General features: G+C 42.2%; 1 protein-coding gene across 3 annotated transcripts in view; it reads left to right on the top strand.

Moving 5' to 3' along the window:
- Nucleotides 1-16986, top strand: part of HSF2BP (heat shock transcription factor 2 binding protein) — a 65038-nt gene extending 48052 nt beyond the window's left edge. For 2 of the 3 annotated variants that reach the window (XM_050936691.1, XM_050936690.1), the window contains one exon: nt 6505-10192. In XM_050936691.1, coding sequence (XP_050792648.1) covers nt 6505-6713 — 209 coding nt within the window. In that variant the 3' untranslated portion in view covers nt 6714-10192. Of the gene's footprint in view, nt 1-6504; nt 10193-16905 lie in introns of those variants that run through there. The other variant, XM_050936692.1, reaches the window with a different exon arrangement.
- Nucleotides 16987-18348: the final 1362 nt, after the last annotated feature.

Below are 18348 nucleotides of genomic sequence, written 5' to 3'. Positions count from 1 at the left end.
ATTCTCTGTGTGACAGGGCACAACTCACCACTGCGGCACCTCCTGCTGACTGTCCTGGGAATTAGCTGGTGGTTGCCAGTGCGCCCTCCTCAGGTGGTGTCTTCCACATCATCATTCCTGTTTCCTCATCCAGGACTCGCATCCTCTTCTGGACACAGCCCTCTGGCTGTCCTCACTCAGTTCTTTCCCCCCTTTAGGGGGACCAACAGTCCTCCATCCAACCACTTGCCTCAGTAGCAATCTGCAGTTCAGGTTCTAGCCACTCATCTCAGTGGCAGACTGCAGTCTGTGCACAGGCCACTTTCCTCAGTGGCCAGTAGGGGCAAAAGAGAGGGGAATCTGGGCCAGTTCCCTCCTCCAGGCCCCAACTCAGGTAACCTATAGCCAACAGCCATGTACTGCCCCTCCTCCAACTCCACCATCTCCTTCCATGGGCCGCTTCCCCACAGCCCTAGCACCTCCTCTGCCCTTGTATTAGGGCCTTAATTTGGCAGCCATCAGCCTGGAGCTTTCTCATACTCTACTGACCCAACCCAGCACTGGTCTGTCCGTGGTCCTTCTCCCTCACCCTTCAGCAAGTGACTGTCACCTTCTCTGCTCAGCTCCTTCTTATATGGGTCAGCCTTGCCCTGATTGGCTCCTCCAATAAACCTTCCCCTAATTGGCTGGCACTGCAAGCCTTTTCCTTATTGGCTGCCTCCCGCACAGCCTCCCCAACGTTGCTTTAAAACCCCTTACATACCGGTGAGGGGTAACTGCTCCATCACACTCTGGTATTCCCCTTCATTCTTATCTCTTTTGTTATGGCTGATTTTCTTTTTTTGAACACAGCCAAAAGATTGGTGCTGTTGAATTTGGACTCAGAGGTGTTACAGAATTTGGAGGGATTATTGCTGTGCCATATTCTGCTCAGCTCTAAGGAAATTACTCAGGTATTTCATAAAACAAAAGAGGGCAGGGAGCTCTTGAGTGTTCTTAGAGTTCTCTTCTCTCAGTTTTCTCCTGAAGCTATCACAGTTCTATTTGAAAACTCTTATTGTTGATCCAAGAAGTTTCTGCAAATGAGTATCTCTGGATTGTCTGTGTGTCTCAGAATTTTTTGAAGATCCAGGTCCTTCTCATGGTAACACCTCTTTTAGAAGTCATCTTGGTTTTCTGTTAGCTCTTATTAATCAAATCCTCTAATTCTTAGATTCTCTAATCGTCACAGTAGCCAACTCTCAAACAATTCAAATTCTTCAGACTTTGAAATGAGTTTTCAGAAGAGTGCCCTTATCCACTTCAGGACTGCATTCATCTCAGCACTCATTTAATGATTAAGTCTTCATCCGCATGCCTAAAAACAAATTCCTCCAAATCAAGTCTCTCATGAGTAGCACAGTGACTTTGTTTGTTTTTATTTATAAGAAATCTTAAAGGGTTCTAAACTTAATCTGATAAATATATTTTAGTGTTTCAGTCGACCATTAGTATAAGAAATAATTTGCGTTTTCTTCAATGTTCTGTTAGTTGTATTGTGATAGTGCTCAGAGTTCCCAGCCGTGATCGAAGTCTCAGTGTGTGCTAGGTACTGTGCTTAAGATTTTACTTAAACAGCTGCCCAGCAGAGGTACATGTACAGTGCATCACTTGTCCATGTGAAAGACCTCTGTACTCTCACTTCCATGTCCAGTGAATAATCAGGCATGTTGTGGAAAAGATGGGCCAAATTCTGAGTTCTGATGTGAATCTAAAGTAGCACTATTAGCTTTAATGGATTTACAGGTGGAAACTAGTTTTGGCCCTAACAGATGGGGTTGCTGACTGACTGATCTCCTCAGATATCAGTGAGAACAGTCCCCTGACAAAAGGGCAGATTGAACTGACATCAGTTATACAGGAACTGGAGTTAAAAAAAGAGAATATAAAAGGATATGTTACACAGAAAAAGCAAACTTTCAGTATTAGGACTTGTTGCAGCATAGCTCATTCTTTGTAAATGCTTTCTGTGTTAGCATTTTCCCCACTGCAGTTACTTTGTTTATTAAGTCTCCTCTTATCTCTTTGGCCCTATCAACAGTAGGGTCATTTTTCAAAATCTCTCTGCTACTGCCGACGCTGGTTCAGGTCTGATCTACAGGCATTAGGAATATAAGGAGCCTTTGTACGGGTGGGCCATCAGCTTGCCTCACCATTAGTTAGACTTAGTGTGATCATGGGTATTGAGATAGTGCTTAAAATGGGGGCAGCAGCTGGTGGCCCCTCCACACAAGATCTCCCAGGATTGCTAACTCTGGTGGTGCTGAAGTAGTGTTAGCCAAGATGTGAAACTTTTGAAATATTGTCCTGGCATAGGCAGAGCCTAAAACTCTATTGCAAATCATTTGTGAACAATAAATACTGCATCCAGGTTGGCCAGGAAATGTTACAGGCACGTGTACATTGGATTCACACCACCCACAGAGCCAGTTGTAGATAGGCTGTTTCTCATTGATGTAATGCAGTTACTTAAACTCTGCTGTAGGGAATAGTTCATCCGAGAGCACACTCCTAATGACAGATGTGACTGTAAAATCTGCCTGCTTTATCAGCTGTTTTTATCAGTGACTGAGTGCTAGTGACATCAGACAGTACTTCGTTAGCAGTTAACAAAACGTCAGCACAGTTCCTTGCTAAAATTGCATCAGTGTGTTATAACTGTGTTAGGCTTATATTACACATGCTGTTCAAGACCAAGACAAACAGCAACATTTTTTTCTCCTTAATGGTTAGACTTGAACATGTTAGCTAAGAAATGTGTGCGCCAGTTGTTGGGAGGATGTGATGAAGTGATATGATTACAGCTAAGACTTTTTTTGGCTTTGTGTAAATAAAATTACTCAATTAGTATAGAAATGACTAATTCTGGAAGCTATTGAAATAAAGATAATGCTGAGTAATAAAGATTCCTGCCATACTTGCTTTCCTTTTGCTTGTTCTTTACTAGAATTTATTTTCTTTTAAAAGAAAAATCCTTAATTAAAGTGGGGAGACCAAAAAAACGGCTGTTTGAGTATGTTTTAAAATCCAAGTAGAAAATTACAAAAATATAATTATCCCTAACAAGCAGATTTACAAAACAATATACAGTCATAAGGTGTATATGTGTGTGTTTTAACATGTATCCATTTGTGTAACTCTAAGTGTCTTGGAATACATGTAGAACAATAGAAATCAGAGATGAGAGATACTTAGTTCATCTTATCTACACCTCTTCTGATGCAGCATTATATTCACCAAATGCCTAATATATTCTTCATTCAAGTGATTCAGCCAATAGGGATTCTGTGACTGCCATTGGAGACTCTTCCCAGAATCCAGTAGATCTCAATAGAAAATTTTTCCATTGTGCAACTAGATATAATTGTCCTTACCTTTGTTGCATAGTGTTATACCCCCTTAGGCAATTCCTCTCTTCCTTAGTATGTACACACTTCTAATGTTTGCAGATTATACTAATGTAAATGCATGCAGTATTTGCTAACATAGCACCTTTCATCAAAGGATTTTAAAGCAACTTCTATATACTAAGCCTCGCAACTCGTCTGTGAGGTACTAAAAGCAGTAGACTTGTTTTATAGATAGACAAACAAACACAAGAGGGATGTGACTAACTATATCCAGTTCATTTCAATAAGCTTCTTTTCCGCCTCACTGGACCATATTTTACTATCCTTATTCTCAGTACACAGCACCTTTCTCCATGACAGCCCCATTGCAAGTAATATAATGTTCAACCCAAGTTAAGATAGCAGAACTTGGCCCTGTGTTAGAGAGAACAGTTTGGCTTTGTCATATTCTTTTTGAAAAGTATGTGTTTGGATTTCAGTCTCAGTTTTGCCAGAAATAAACAATAAAGTCTTAGAAACCTAAAGACAAAAATTGAAGACACATTTACAATCTTTTTCTCTTATTGTGGATAGATCTACAATCAGAAAAATAAAAACTTCTGAAAATGTTGGATTGTAGCCCATACTTTTAAGAGTATCCACTAAGTATGAGTACCCTACTTTCAGAGGTGCAGAATAGCTGCAGTTCTCTGTGACTTCAGCTGGAGTTATGTGTGCTCAGCATTCTGAAAATCAGGCACCTAGTTGTTTTCAAGTTGATCACCCAAAATTAAGGGACAGTTTTGGAAATTTTACCATAAATGTCTCACTTAAGGTGACACAATATTTGGTAGCAAGCTGAAAATATGATGAGATGAGGGCTCCATTATGCTAATCACTGTATAAACCAGTGGTTCTCAACCTTTGCAGACTACTGTACCCCTTTCAGGAGTCTGATTTGTTTTGGGTACCCCAAGTTTCACCTCACTTAAAAACTTGGATTTCAGCTTCAGCCTCATGCAGTGGGGCTCAGGCTTCAGCTTACCCCCCACGTAGTGGGGCTTGGGCTTCAGCTTTCTGCCCTAGGACCCAGGGACTCTGACACTGGCCCTTGTGACCCCCTTAAAGTGAAACTCACATCCCACTTTGAGGTCGCAATCCATTGTTTGAGAACCACTGAAAATATAGAACTATATAAACAAGTCATTGGTGGAATGAAATTTTAGTTCTTATTGACATCACTAGTGTTTTTTATGCAGCCTGTTGTAAAACTAGGCAAATTTCTGGATGAGTTGATGTACGCCCTGGAAGACTTTTGCATGTCCCCAGAGGTACATGTACCCCCGGTTGAGAACCCCTGGTATAGACACATAGATCTAGTCTACCCTACAAAGTTCTGCTGACATAGCTATGTCGGCTAGGGGTGTGAAAAATTTGCCCCCTCAGGCGATATAGTTATGCCGGCAGAACTCAGTATAGATGCAGCTAAGCCAATGAAAAAGGTCTTCTGTTGGAATAGCTAATATGTTTCTGGGAGGTGGTGTTACTGTGCTAGCAGAAGAACTCCTTCTGTGAGAATACACAGTGTCTGCATTAGGGGTCTAGGCTGGCATAGCTATGCCAGCATAGGCTCTGTAGGGTAGACATGATCGTAGTAAGAGATTGTCACTGCTCTCGTGAGCTTACGATCTAAACAGAAGAGGCAAAGGGTAGGAGAAAGGAAATATGTTACCCCATTGTACAGCTGGGGATCTCAAGCACAGAAAGATTGTGACCTGTCCTCATCACACTGGAAGTCTGGCAGAGTCAGGTTTAACTAACATAGTGTTAAAATTGCAAGAAACCACCAGTGCTTAATGCCTGTTCTGCTGAACTGTTTGAAGTGCCAGTGGGAATTTCATAAAATTCTCCATTTAGACAAAGCTTTTGTCATTTCTTGACTATATTTCTCACCTTTCAAGGCCCTGTTCTGTTTCCCTATCCTGTTTGGTGTTTTCAGCACCTCCCAATTTAATGTATGTGGTGCATTAGTTTAATGCATTCTGCTTACCCTGATTTCAGATCATTAATAAAAGTGTTAAGTAAGCTGACTAATAAGAGAACCTTGCTCTAGCCCACTTGACACCTCCTTCTAGCTCAGGGCATTGTGATTTATCACTGCACTTGATTTGTGGTCCTGCTGCAAGACTTCAGTCCCCATGGCAATGCTGGTATGCAAATTAATTTCAGTTAATTTTTCTCAATGTTTTTGTACAACACTCTGTCAAAGGCTTTCCTGAAATCTAGGTTTGACAGTGACAGACATAGTAGAAATGCACAGCACGTGATACAAATAAATAGATATTTTAGCTACAAAATACATTAGAAATACAAGTTTGGAATATGCAAAATAGAGAATGTAAAAATAAAAGGAGTCACCTGAGTGCGTCTAGCAAAGGCACAAACAGACCCCCTACAGACTATTGGGTATAATTAAAATAGAATCACTCCTAATATTTCAGTAGTAATAAATGCATCCTGTTCCTTTAACAATGGAAATCAGAATTAATTGTACATCTTCCTAGGCATGTTTTTCTGACTTGTTCCTAAGCAGTTAAACCAGATTTGTCCCACTACCATACAATCAAATGTACCAACACTTCAGTTTGTGTCAACTGAATTTTTAGCATTTGGAGGTATTTGAGGTTTCATTGAACTTAAATGGAATCTGAACTTTATGTAGATAAAGAAAAGCCTTATAAGAATTTGCAGAATGAGTGTTTTAAAACAGACTAAATAGTAATGGGACATAGTTTATCCTGCTCCAAGTGAAACTGCAGCAAACTGTAAATCTTGGTTACTGACAAAGTTGTTGATAAACCCACATATCTGTGGGATTTGCTACATTTGGAGTAAAGAAGAAGGGAACAAAATATTCCTGATAACCAGTTCTTCACACAGGGAACTGATGAGAGGTGCAGTGGTGGTTTTAAACCACTTTTATATCTTCTCATATTCAGGGGCCAGGCAGCCCCAAAGGGCCATTTCAGCAGCTGAGAATAGCAGAACTTCAGCCACTCTTTCTTTACCCAGGGTCCATGGGGGATGGTGATGTAGAGCTATAATGTTAATCCTGGCATGTAACAAATAGCTGAAATCTTTTCTTCCTCACTTCTAGACCCAGATACAGAAGTGTGTCTGCATGTTCTACGGCTTCTCCAGTCTGTGATTCTAGAACCAGAAGTTATAGCAAAATCAGCACCTGAGATGCGTGACACCTTGCCATTTCAACGTATCATAGCACTGTCAAAGAGCCGCAACGCAGAGCTGCAAACACTGGCGCAAGAACTGCTTGAAGACCTCAAAATCCTAGAGTGTGAAGTGTAGAGACATAGTCGCTGAAGTATTACAACATCAAATGTTTGTTTTCTCCATATTTTTATGCTGCTAGGGTATGCAAAATATTTTCGCAGATTAAAAATATACATATTGAGTAATTAGTAGAGGTGGACTTGGATTGAATCATTTCAATATATCTAGTTACCTGTATCAGAATCCCTGCCACTAGCCAGATAACCCAATCCAAATAATACTTGGGAAAAAAACATATGTTGTTTGTTAGGTGCCTGAACATAATCCTAAAAGAGCTCCCAGAAGAATGACAGGTTTAATTTATTTCATAGGATTTTGTTGATAATGTGTTTCAAAAGTGATCCAAACCATATGACCTACTGGTGATACATAGGGAATAAAATAATCATCTGAACTATAGGTAGCACATTCTTTATTTTCAAGGATAGCCAACCTTTTTGGTCCAGTTCAGTCCATCTCTAATAATTAGTGTGCTAAAAGTCAACTTTGATGCTTTTTATAACTCTAGTGTTTCAGAAGACATAAGAAATTTCATTTTTATTGTTACTGTTTCTTTTCTCTATCCCTTCTAATCAAAGACAATTGGAATTGTGTGGAGTGTATTAGATTCTGCTTTAGAATTTTTCATTCAAATTCAGTAGAGCTGCTGGAGAACTGAGTTTGCAGCTGCCATGAATAATAGCAACTGAGCTTCCCATAGGCCCTGCAGAAGGGAAAAGATTGCTGTGGTCTCAGTATACCTAGTTCCATAGCGAAAGAGGCTAAAATTAATTACTGCTCTGTCGTGAACACTGTTGTATTTATTTGACATTCTCATTATTTATTAGAGCTAAGCTTGCTTACCTCAATTTAAAAAAACCCAAACCAACTATATTATATACTTTGCAATGCTATAATTTATGTGTATCAATAACACTGTCATTTCCTGTTTTCTTGTGTTTGTAACATAGCTTGCAATGTGACAATGTTGGAAACAGTGACAGATAAGATATATACTTTTACAGAAACAACAACTTCCTCTTACCCACTGGTGTTATGGTTCTTCACCGATGAAGCCGACACATTAACAAAAATGCAGCATTGGTGTCTTCTACATCATCTGTGCAGAAGACTGAGAACACAATCTTCTGAAATCAATTTTAGACAATTTTGTTGATGTGTCTTGCATCTGCACCATGCTACAGCATTTTTTTATTCTTCAGGCAGTAGCACAAGACAAAAAACAATGTAAAGCGTAAAAGTTCCATCCCTGTTCAGCAAAGCAGTTAACACAGGCTTAACTTTGATTTGGGATTTAACCACAGGCTTAAAGTTAAGCACATATTTAAGTGATTTGCTGAAGTGGGTCTCCAGTGCCACTGAACTCATTGATGACACAGCGCAGCATAACTGGTTACATTAAATCAAGTGCAAGTCAAATCAGATACATAAAAAGAATCCTGTAGCTACTTCTTTGTAATATATATACAAACTTGTTCTGTTTAGGGTGGAGTCCTTAGAATAAATGCATTTTGTCCCTTAATTAGCTGTTATGGCTAATAGGTCATTTTATAGCTGAGGAACTATAAAATGCATTAGATAAAGACATAGTTGCACAATATTACAAATAGTCAATGTTAGAAAATTTAGTAGAAATGGATGTAAAGCTCCTCGTTGCAGTAATTTGCCAACATACTAAAAAAATCAGTGGATCCTAATTAGCACTGAATTAACAAAATACAATATATAAGCTTCCCAGAATGCATGCCATAAATCAAAGGGTTATCGCAAAATATGAGACTGATATCACAAATGAGGTTAGATAGGGGTGAGTGTAAGAAAGAGATGCCAAGAGCACTTAGCAGGAGTTATATGATTTCTGATCCAAGAATATACAATACTAACTGTGTAGATGTTGATCAGAGTAAAATCTCACACGTTATTAAAATACATTTTATTTGGATTTGTTTTCTTACCTTGACCAGACACCATCCCATGATGAAGTCAAAATGGTGATAGTCTAGGAAATTAGAGACTATCGACTCAAGAAAGTATTTAATTTTAAAGTATAGTAAAAGGCAAAAAACAAAGTCTAATCACATACTTTTCAGCTGAGCGGTGTTCTCCCATTAATGTTTTTACTCAAACCATTGGAAGCCGGTAAGCAGCAGAAAAAAAACATGTGAGTGTGTGTGTGTATGTAGGTACACTCAGCACTTCCATCCACATTGGAGGCTTTGGTAAAAACCTTACAACTTTATCTTGTCTTTATCTTACACTTTTATCATACCTAGTGTTACTAAAGCTGGGGGCTCACCATTTGAAGCACTATGTCAGTTACATCTGCTCTGAATTGAATATTTTTGTAGTGAATAGTCTTCATTTAGTGCCTTGATTTATCTCCATGTGACCACTACTGGAAATTAATCAGTTAATATGATAGTATCAGTACATCTCCCAACTCCCTTTCTCCAAGATTTAACTTGCTGGGGCTATGGGCCCCCATAGTCACACGTAATGCTATGGATCCACCAACTTTGAGGAAATGCCTATTTAGTTTTAAAAGTTTAATTATGCTATTTTAATAAATAAGTAAAAGTATAGCTGGCTCTGAAAAACTCACTGCATCTTCTGAAACACTTGAATTATGAAAAACTCCAGAAACAAACAGGAATAAAACAAATAATGTTTTAAGATCACTATTACATTTTTAAACAAGTTGTTTTTATTGACGTGTTCAACCTGTTTATTACAGTTCTTAGTGAAATTGTTGTTCATAACTTGGTTTTATGCAAAAGAAAAGGTATTTTGTTTGGGTTTTGTTGGTGCAAAGGAAATGATAGTTCAGTATATTGCTTTTTTCAGTTCACACAAAAAAGTTTGAGAATCACAAGGGCTGAACTGTTTTGAAGTCAGATAAACCTGTTTTAAATTTGTTTTTCAAGAAAGCCTTCCCTCTTTAAATATTGTGGTGGAATAAATAGTGGCTTACTAGCTGTAGTACTTATCTATAGCTTTAATATCGTGTTGCTGTCTTTTTCTTCCTGTATCCCAGATTCAGTAGGCTCAGGAGTCAACCTCCTTCTCCAGATTGCTGAGATCTGGAAGCAATCTGTTACTGGTTACATTTAATAGAACCCTTTGTAGTGGGAGTAAAGTCTGATGGCTTCCAAACACAGATCATCTGACATACCCTAGTTCTAGTTGTTTTTGGTTTTGCTGTCCGTTTCACTAGTAATAAAACAGGGCAAACAGTTTATCTTATCCAGTGTTACTAAAGCTAGGAGTCACCATTTGAAGCACTGTGTCAGTTACACCTGCTCTGAGTTGAATGTTTTTGTAGTGAATAATCTTCATTTAATGCCTTGATTTATCTCCATGTGACCACTACTGGAAATTAAGTAGTTAGAGTATTGTGCCTCCCCCCCAAAAAAAATAAAATATACACTTTGGGGAGTTTATAAACAGGGGAAAGAAGCTGGCTTTACTGAAATAAACAGATGTTACTCAAAGGACTTCGAAGTGTGTGCCATTTTTTTCTTAAATTAAAAAGAGGAACATAGATAATATATAGTACATATGATATAGTAGCAACATCTTTTAGTGCTACTGTAATTAAAGATCAGTCAACTTATGCATTATAAATCTCTGGTTTTATATTGTTGTAAATGTTCCCTCTATTCTGAAACTTCAGGCTGTTAGAAATTTTAGTTGTCTAAAAAGAACTAAATGTTTTGGAAATTTATATTGTGCTTTGTGCAACAGTTTGAAAAGTTTGGGTTTTTTTCATATGGCAGATGATTAAACGCTTTACCTTTTTCTCCTCCAAAACATTAATTTACATAGGGCCAAAGTCAGCTTTCACTAACACTCATGTAAATCCAGAATAACACCATTGAAGCCACTTCTCTTGTGGCATACTGTCAGCTCGCGTCAGTGTTAATCAGAGTTGCCATCAAGAGGAGAACTATAGTTTGGTATTTGCATTGAGGACGGTGATGGAGTGACTCTGGATTTACACCAGTGTAAGTGAAAGCAGAATTTGGTGCTTACACTTAACATGAGCCAAAAGGTCAAAAATCTGTTGTAAAAATCCCTGTAGTAAAATCCCTATTTACCTCACAGATCACAGTGTGCAATTAAAATTGAACTTTGCTTACTTGAAGAGGTATGTACCATGCACGTGGCAACTGAGTCATGCTAACTCTTGGAGAGTTCTGTGGGATCTGCTGGGATGCAAAGCGATGCATCATGGGGCATTGGGACAGGACCCAGAATGCCCCGCACCTCCCATTCTGCCTTCCCACAAGCCACAGCACCAGAATGGGAAGAGGTGCTCTGTGGGATAGCTGCCCAAAATGCACCGCTCCCAATGCAGCTGCAGGTGCTGCAAATGTGGCCATGCCACTGTGCTTGCATCTGACTGTGTGAATACATGGCCGCGCTTTCCAGGTCACGGTCTCCAGGGCTGGTTTAACTCCTTGCGCGCTATATTTGCAAGTGTAGCCAATGCACTTAGAGTCAAGTTTTAAATGACCTGGGAATGCAGATACAAACATAGTTAGAACTTGGTTTGTGGCAACACACAACATAGGCCTTAATAATTCTGTTACAATCATGTTCTAACTCTTCTGGGGACCTGGGGCACCGACATCTATATTCTGTAGCCTTGTCTGCACCAGATAGTTTGCAATGGTATATTTTTGGGTATTTTTCCAGCAGAAACTACCTTGACTTCACCAAGATTTTGTCTCTTTTTGGTTTGTCTCATACTTTTTATCAGAATAATTACACCTCTTTGGAAGTAACTTAGCTCTGTTTCAGTAGGACTTCTATAGGTAAAAGGTTCATGTGACTGTATCTCCGTGTTGGCATAACTATACCGTTACAGCTAGTTCTTCCACTGGTGCTCGACCCCTCTCTGCCCCGGCCCCGCCCTGACTCCACCCTTGTCCTGCCCCTCCTGCCCCCATTCCAACCCCTTTCCCAAAGTCCCTGCCCCAACTCCGCCCCCATTCTGACTCCTTCCCCAAATCCCAGCCCCACCTCTTCCCCGCTCCTCCCCCAGCTGTTTGGCGGTGGCAAGCACTGGGAGGTAGGTGGAGGAGCTGGGATGAGGGGTGCTCAAGGGAGGAGGAAGAGGTGAGGTGGGGTGGGGCGGGGCGGGGCAAGGAGCTTGGCTGCTACTGGGTGCAGAGCACCCACTAATTTTTCCCCACGGGTGCTCCAGCCCCAGAGCACCCACAGAGTCGGTGCCTATGTGGGGCTGTAAAGATTAGGGATGCCTTAAGGGAGCAATTTGATGCTGAAAGCCGCCAGTAATGTTTGGTGCCCTGCACAGGAGTGAAGTGCAGTGGTTCCAGTGCAAGTAGGCATCTGTGTTTGCTATGTATGTTGCACTGACTTGCACTGCCTGTTGCTTTCATGGACTACACTATCTTTTACTTAATGCAATAAAGAATGTTTGCAAAGCCAAAAAAATCATTTATTGAAAAGAAACACAACTCCTGGGGAAACACACATGGCATGACACATCTGTGCTGTGTGGGAGGAGGGAAGGGGGCGGGGTGGGGAATGAAACAGACACAGATTTGTATATGTTGTCTTATCATAGTCAGCCTTCCTGTGTGGAGGGCTGTGCAGTGAGTGCTGCACTTCAAACTGGCAAAACGCATGGTGATGGGGCTTGAGTGCAGTGGGTAAGGGTTGTAGTTTGCAGGGCTGAGTGGTGAAGTTACAGGTGTTGGAGGCAGCGGGTGGTGATAAGAAACCAGATGTTGGGGAAAGTGGCTTGACTGTGACACAGGGGCACAAGGGAAAGAGTTTTGGGGAAAGGGCTGGGTGGGGAGGGGGCTGGCACGGATCTGGTCCATATGCAGTGCTATGAGCGCCTGCATCGAGTCTGCTTGGCACTCCGTAATGCTTACGAGCTTCTCTGTGGTTTGTTGCCAGTGAGCTGCATTCTTTTGGCGGAGCCTCCTTTCGGTCTCCCGCCATGCTGGTACATGCCTTGCCAGTGTGGACACCTTGGTGGTTAGGGCACCTAGGGCTGATTTAATGTGCTCTAACTCACAAGTGTAGCCAAGGCCTAAGCTTCTAGCAGCAGATCCCCTGCTGATGTAAATTAACTTCAGTGGAACCATCTCATGAATCCTCCCCTAAGCTCCAGTACAGACAGAGCTTGCAAGAAGCACCAGGGAAGCTGTTCGATGAAGAAATCCTTTAAAATGTGACCTGAATGACTGAAGCTTTTAAAACCAAGCTTTGCCCACCTATAGTACGTTAATGGTTATGAAAGCTTATCGGACAAAACCGAATAGGTCTAACAGAGCTCGGAGAAGTCTGCAGTAAGAGAGGGAGCATTCATGCACTGATACAAATGCTAGGCTAGAGCCTACTGTCAGAAAGTTGAGTGTAAAGAGAATAATAAAATGACATGAGTTCTCTGACCACACATGAGGAAACAGCAGAGACTGTGTATAACAGGACAAGAGTGAAATCAGACCTGGCTAAAATTTAAGTAAATAATCTTTACAATTGTCCCTGCAATGGACGAAGCGTGTTTTACAGGGCAATGCCCGCTGACAAGCTCTAAAAGCAGCACCAGTAATAAAACAATATGAAGCTTAATATAGAGAAGGAGAACTCAACAATTACTCAGGGCTTGACTGCCAGTAGGTTGCATCGCTACAACTTAAGGTGTGATTTTAAACGGATTTAAACTGGGCAAAAGAGTTGGTGAACATGCTTCCTTCAGATAAGTTTATTTTGGTTCAGTTTTAGTTGGCTAGGGACTAGTTTAAGCTAATCAGCCAATTTTAACCAAAAAAAAGTGTCCACAAATGGGTTTGTGTCAGTTTAACTAAACTGCTGTAAAAACAGGTTTTAAGTTAAACCTGTGACACTTTCTGATGCAGACAATAGCTAAGTGCTGATTGGCTATAAGATTGTCCTAAATAGACAAACATGAGCCAGTGGAGACTGACAGAGACCAGTAAATAAGGATGAGTCCGTTGGGATAACTCCTGAGTGTCATGAACCACAGAGTGAAATGCAATTTATAGTTTGATGGAAAGTGTGAAACCTTAGGATAACTGGCCCTGTACATTTTGCTCATCCTGTCACAGGCACATGAACACATTGCAACACCGATATGACATATTGACAACTGGCAAAGAGCCCAAAGCTGCATTTCACTTGCATATAGATGTGTAAACCCCCTACAGTCCTCATATTTACTTGTTCTTGTAGCTCTGTGTGGCATTGCAAGACCTAATTGTCCACAGCTGGCAATTGGGAAAATACATTGGACACTCCATACTGTGTACACCACAAAGAATCACAAAATCCATCCACGTATGTTATTAATCTGATAACAAGAAATGACCAGTAATGATTACTACTCATCCTGTATATACTGCTTCCCTTCTTTCATTCCAGCACTAACGTTTATTCTGGCAGAGTAATAATCATGAACACAATTATTGCTCTGCTGCAGCAGAAATTTAATCTCTCTGAAATATGAAGAGCAGAGGAAAAATGAGACGTTCCCATTCCAGTAAGGAAGCCTTCACAGGAAGTCTCTCTAGAAATTATGTCCTGTGCTGCCCTGATCAGCCATCGAGCTATTCAACTCTAACAATGCTGACAATATGTAAGACTGCCCCGGAAACCTTAAGAGATTGCATGTCTGACACAGCCAGTGTCTCCAGTGCCCAGGCAGCTAATCTAGCAGCAGACAGATCTTGGTTAAGGAAGCAGGGGGAAAGGAGGTTCCCCCTCTGCAGCCTTGATGCAGTGGCTCTGAATGGCAGGAGACCAAAAGGTGTGGGACTAGTGACATAAGCAGCAATAGCAACCCTAAATGCAATCAAATATGAGGCCTCATCTAGGGATCAGAAATCTTAAAGTCAGCTGCTAAAAACAATAGACCTACTGTAACTGGTTTAGGGAGGGGGGAGCATTCAAAGTTAGACTAAGAATGTGAGACCATAATTAAGCCCACATTAAAATTACCCACCAGGAGGAGCCAATTAATGAATAGTTTTACTTCATAAATGCTGTACAGCCAGAGGCTGCTCTAGGCATTTTGCCTCCCCAAGCAGGGCAGGCAGGCAGCCTTTGGCAGCCTGCCTGCGGGAGGTCCCCAGTCCCGTGGATTCGGCGGCATGCCTGTGGGAGGCCCGCTGAAGCCGCGGGACCAGAGGACCCTCCGCAGGCATACCGCCAAAGGCAGCGTGCCTGCCGCCCTTGCGGCGACCAACCGAGCGCCCCCCCGTGGCTTGCCGCCCACAGCACATGCTTGGCCTGCTGGTGCCTGGAGCCGCCCCTGTGTACAGCAAAGCCCCTCTGACTTGGAGCATATTGTGAGCCTTTTGCTCAGCACAGTGTTCTGAAATGCCACATGGCAATAAATGTTTGTCAGGATGTGGAAAGAGAGAAAGTGCTTTAAAATGGATTTTTAATTATAATGGTTTTTTAATCGTAACGGGCATTTTCAATTGTTAATGGATATTTTAGAGCAGGAGGCTGCTGCGGTGGTGGCCATTGCTGAAAACTGATCTCATTTTCGATGTTGTCATTCATTATAAAGGGCCAAAGTAAGAGGCTGTAAAACAATTATCAGCCCTGCATTAACAATCAGAAATTTAACTTTACTAAACAAACTGTAAGATTTGTGTTTTAACGATTGAAGTAGGGTTTTTTAATCCAGTGTTTGATTTTCTTTGAGGAGATGAGAGGTCCTCAGCTTCCCTACTAAGGGATCCTCTAATTCAATGGTTCCCAAACTTATTCTGCCGCTTGTGTAGGGAAAGCCCCTGGTGGGCCGGGCTGGTTTGTGTACCCGCCACTTCCGCAAGTTTGGACGATCACAGCTCCCACTGGCAGTTTGCTGCTCCAGGCCAATGGCAGGTGCTGGAAGCAGTGTGGGCCGAGGGATGTGCTGGCCGCCGCTTCCAGCAACTCCCATTGGCCTGGAGCAGCGAACCGTGGCCAGTGGGAGCTGTGATCGTCCAAACTTGCGGACACGGCGGATACACAAACCGGCCCGGCCCACCAGGGGCTTGTCCTTGTCCTGGGAAAAATTAGCAGGAACATTGAATTGAAGACTACTCCTGAAGCTCATCCATCTAGAAAAGAAATATAGTTTTATTGTTGAGCTGCTGGATTGGTATTCAGTTCCCTGTTCTGCCACAGGCTACTTATGTGACCATGGGCAAGTCACTTAGTCTCTGTTCCTCAGTTCTCTGTTTATATAATGGGGATAACAATACTTCCTTTCTTCCACCCTGTCTGGCTTGTCAGGGCAAAGAGTCATTCTTCCTATATGTGTGTACAGTGCCTCGCACAACGGGGCTCTGAGCTTAGTTGGGACCTAGTGTAAGGCAAATGAGAAATAATAATGAAAGCTATTGACAGTGCCAAATGGGGCAGTTGCTACCCAGATATAAATGTTGATACTTTTCAGCTCAGTAGACACTGCCCTCACGGTGGAATAGAAAAGCAAATGAAAAAAGTGATGGGCAAATTTGTCCTGCCTAATTTCAATCTCACTCAGATGTGGTGAAGTTAAGTTAGGCGGTGAACACAAGGGTTTTAGAGCTGGTGCTCTGAAGTCAGATTGCTACTGCTTAGAGCAGCAGCTGTAAGCTACAGATGGAGGGCACCAGTGCTCTTACTCTTCCCCACTTCCCCAGGAGTAGATTGGGGAGGAGAGAGAATATCCCCAGCCTCATCTCCTTGGCCCCAGTGCAGAAAGCTGGGAGAACTCTGCGAAGATCCCAAGTTCAAGGAGCGGGGCAAAGAGGACAACCTTTTCTGGAGAGCCAACCCCCGCCACCCCGGGGATAAGAATAGGAAAGAGGGCAGTACAGTGCGTAGGTATGGAGGAGAGATATGACCCCTGTCCATGGCATTCGATCAACCTCTAAGCAAAATGGAGGAGAAGGAAGAAGGAGGCTCCATTGGCTTGAGAGAACCCATTTCCAGGAAGCAGGGTAAAGAAAGAAGGGGAGAAAGAGGGAAGGACTTGCTCTCCCAGGGAAATGGGAAGCGATAACCCCATCTGGGCAGCTCATGTTCCAGGGTGACAGAAAAAGACAAACCCTGGAATGCCACCAAATGTGGACATAAATTCCTGTGGGCCCTGGGAAGGCATTGGCTGAGGGTAGGATTTTACTCAGGACCAGGCCTTTTAAAGGCCTGTGTGCTCTCATTCATTCTCCAGCTATGCTCCCTGGCCAGAAGATTCCTGGTGAGCCGAAGGACAATGATCTCCTTGAATAAGGAAGGCAGGGGTTGAACAGGCCTACTTCTTGCTCCTGAAAAACTTCTGGAAAAGGGAATGGGTTAAAGACCACTGTTTCCTCTCCCACAGGACTTGTAAAGGTATGTTGGGGGGTGGGGAGAGAGTAATGCAGGGTCTGGAATTGTGTAAGATGACCATACGTCTCTGAAAATGGTTTGTCTCATTTATTTTGTAACTCCTACTGACTGGGACCCGAGGGAACTAGCTGAGTCTATGACATTGACAATGGACTGGCTGGAAATGAGTGCATCTCCAGGATCTCCCTCTAGCAGGCCCATCTGGGTTGTCATCTGTCCAGATTTTCCCAGGATCATCTCTTTTTTTTTTTTTTTTTTTTTGGTTATGTATTTTACTGAGAAACCTGGCAGGGTAATCAGCATGCACTGTTGGGTGTCCAGTTTTGTGGGCTCAGGATCATCCCAAATATCCCCTCTTTTGTTTTGTACCTCAGAGGTGGCAACCCTACCCATCACCCTCTCACACTCCACTCCCTGTGGGACCTCTCATTAAGTCTTCCCCCCTCCCCCTTCACAAGACCTTGGACCAGCACTCCTTTACCACAGACTCCTTTGAGTCTGGGTGCATAACAATTTTCAAGTACATAAAAAGTTATTACAAGGAGGAGGGAGGAAAATTGTTCTCCTTAACCTCTGAGGATAGGACAAGAAGCAATGGGCTTAAACTGCAGCAAGAGCGGTTTAGGTTGGACATTAGGAAAATCTTCCTAACTGTCAGGGTGGTAAAGCACTGGAATAAATTGCCTAGGAAGGTTGTGGAATCTCTATTGTCGAAGGTATTTAAGAGCAGGTTAGACAAACACCTGTCAGGGATGGTCTAGATAATACTTAGTGCTGCCATGAGTGTAGGAGACTGGACTAGAAGACTTCTCGAGGTCCCTTCCAGTCCTATAATTCTCTCTCTCCTTTTCCCTATACTTCCAGGCTGTTACCAAGTCTTGCCTCTTCTTCTGCCACAAAAAATCTGATGCAAAGGTCTTCCTTGCCTGTTGATCAGACCTATTGCAATGAAAATTTTGTTCTGTGGTCTTAGGTTTTATAGATTTATTTTTATAACTAAATTTGGGGCCAAATTTTACTGGTTGTCTGTGTGACAGGTCCTGAGCTGGAAACCTGAGCCAGCCCTCTGTCATGCCAGTGCCAATTAAGGGAGGTAGATTGGAGCTGCCTAGAGAATCCTGTGCCTGACTGGGAAAGGAGAAACAGCTGCCAGCCTGATTATCCTGGGGCTGCATAAAAGCCTCAGGGGAAGAAAGTCAAGGGGATAGACAGAAAGGGGGGAAACCAGGGAGTGGAAGGAGAATGTCTCTCTTGGTTGTAGCAGCTGGGAAGTCCTTCAGATGGC

Source organism: Gopherus flavomarginatus, chromosome 1 (genome assembly GCF_025201925.1).
Source record: "Gopherus flavomarginatus isolate rGopFla2 chromosome 1, rGopFla2.mat.asm, whole genome shotgun sequence".
NCBI lineage: Eukaryota > Metazoa > Chordata > Testudines > Testudinidae > Gopherus > Gopherus flavomarginatus.
This window is presented reverse-complemented; position numbering and strand designations above follow the sequence as displayed.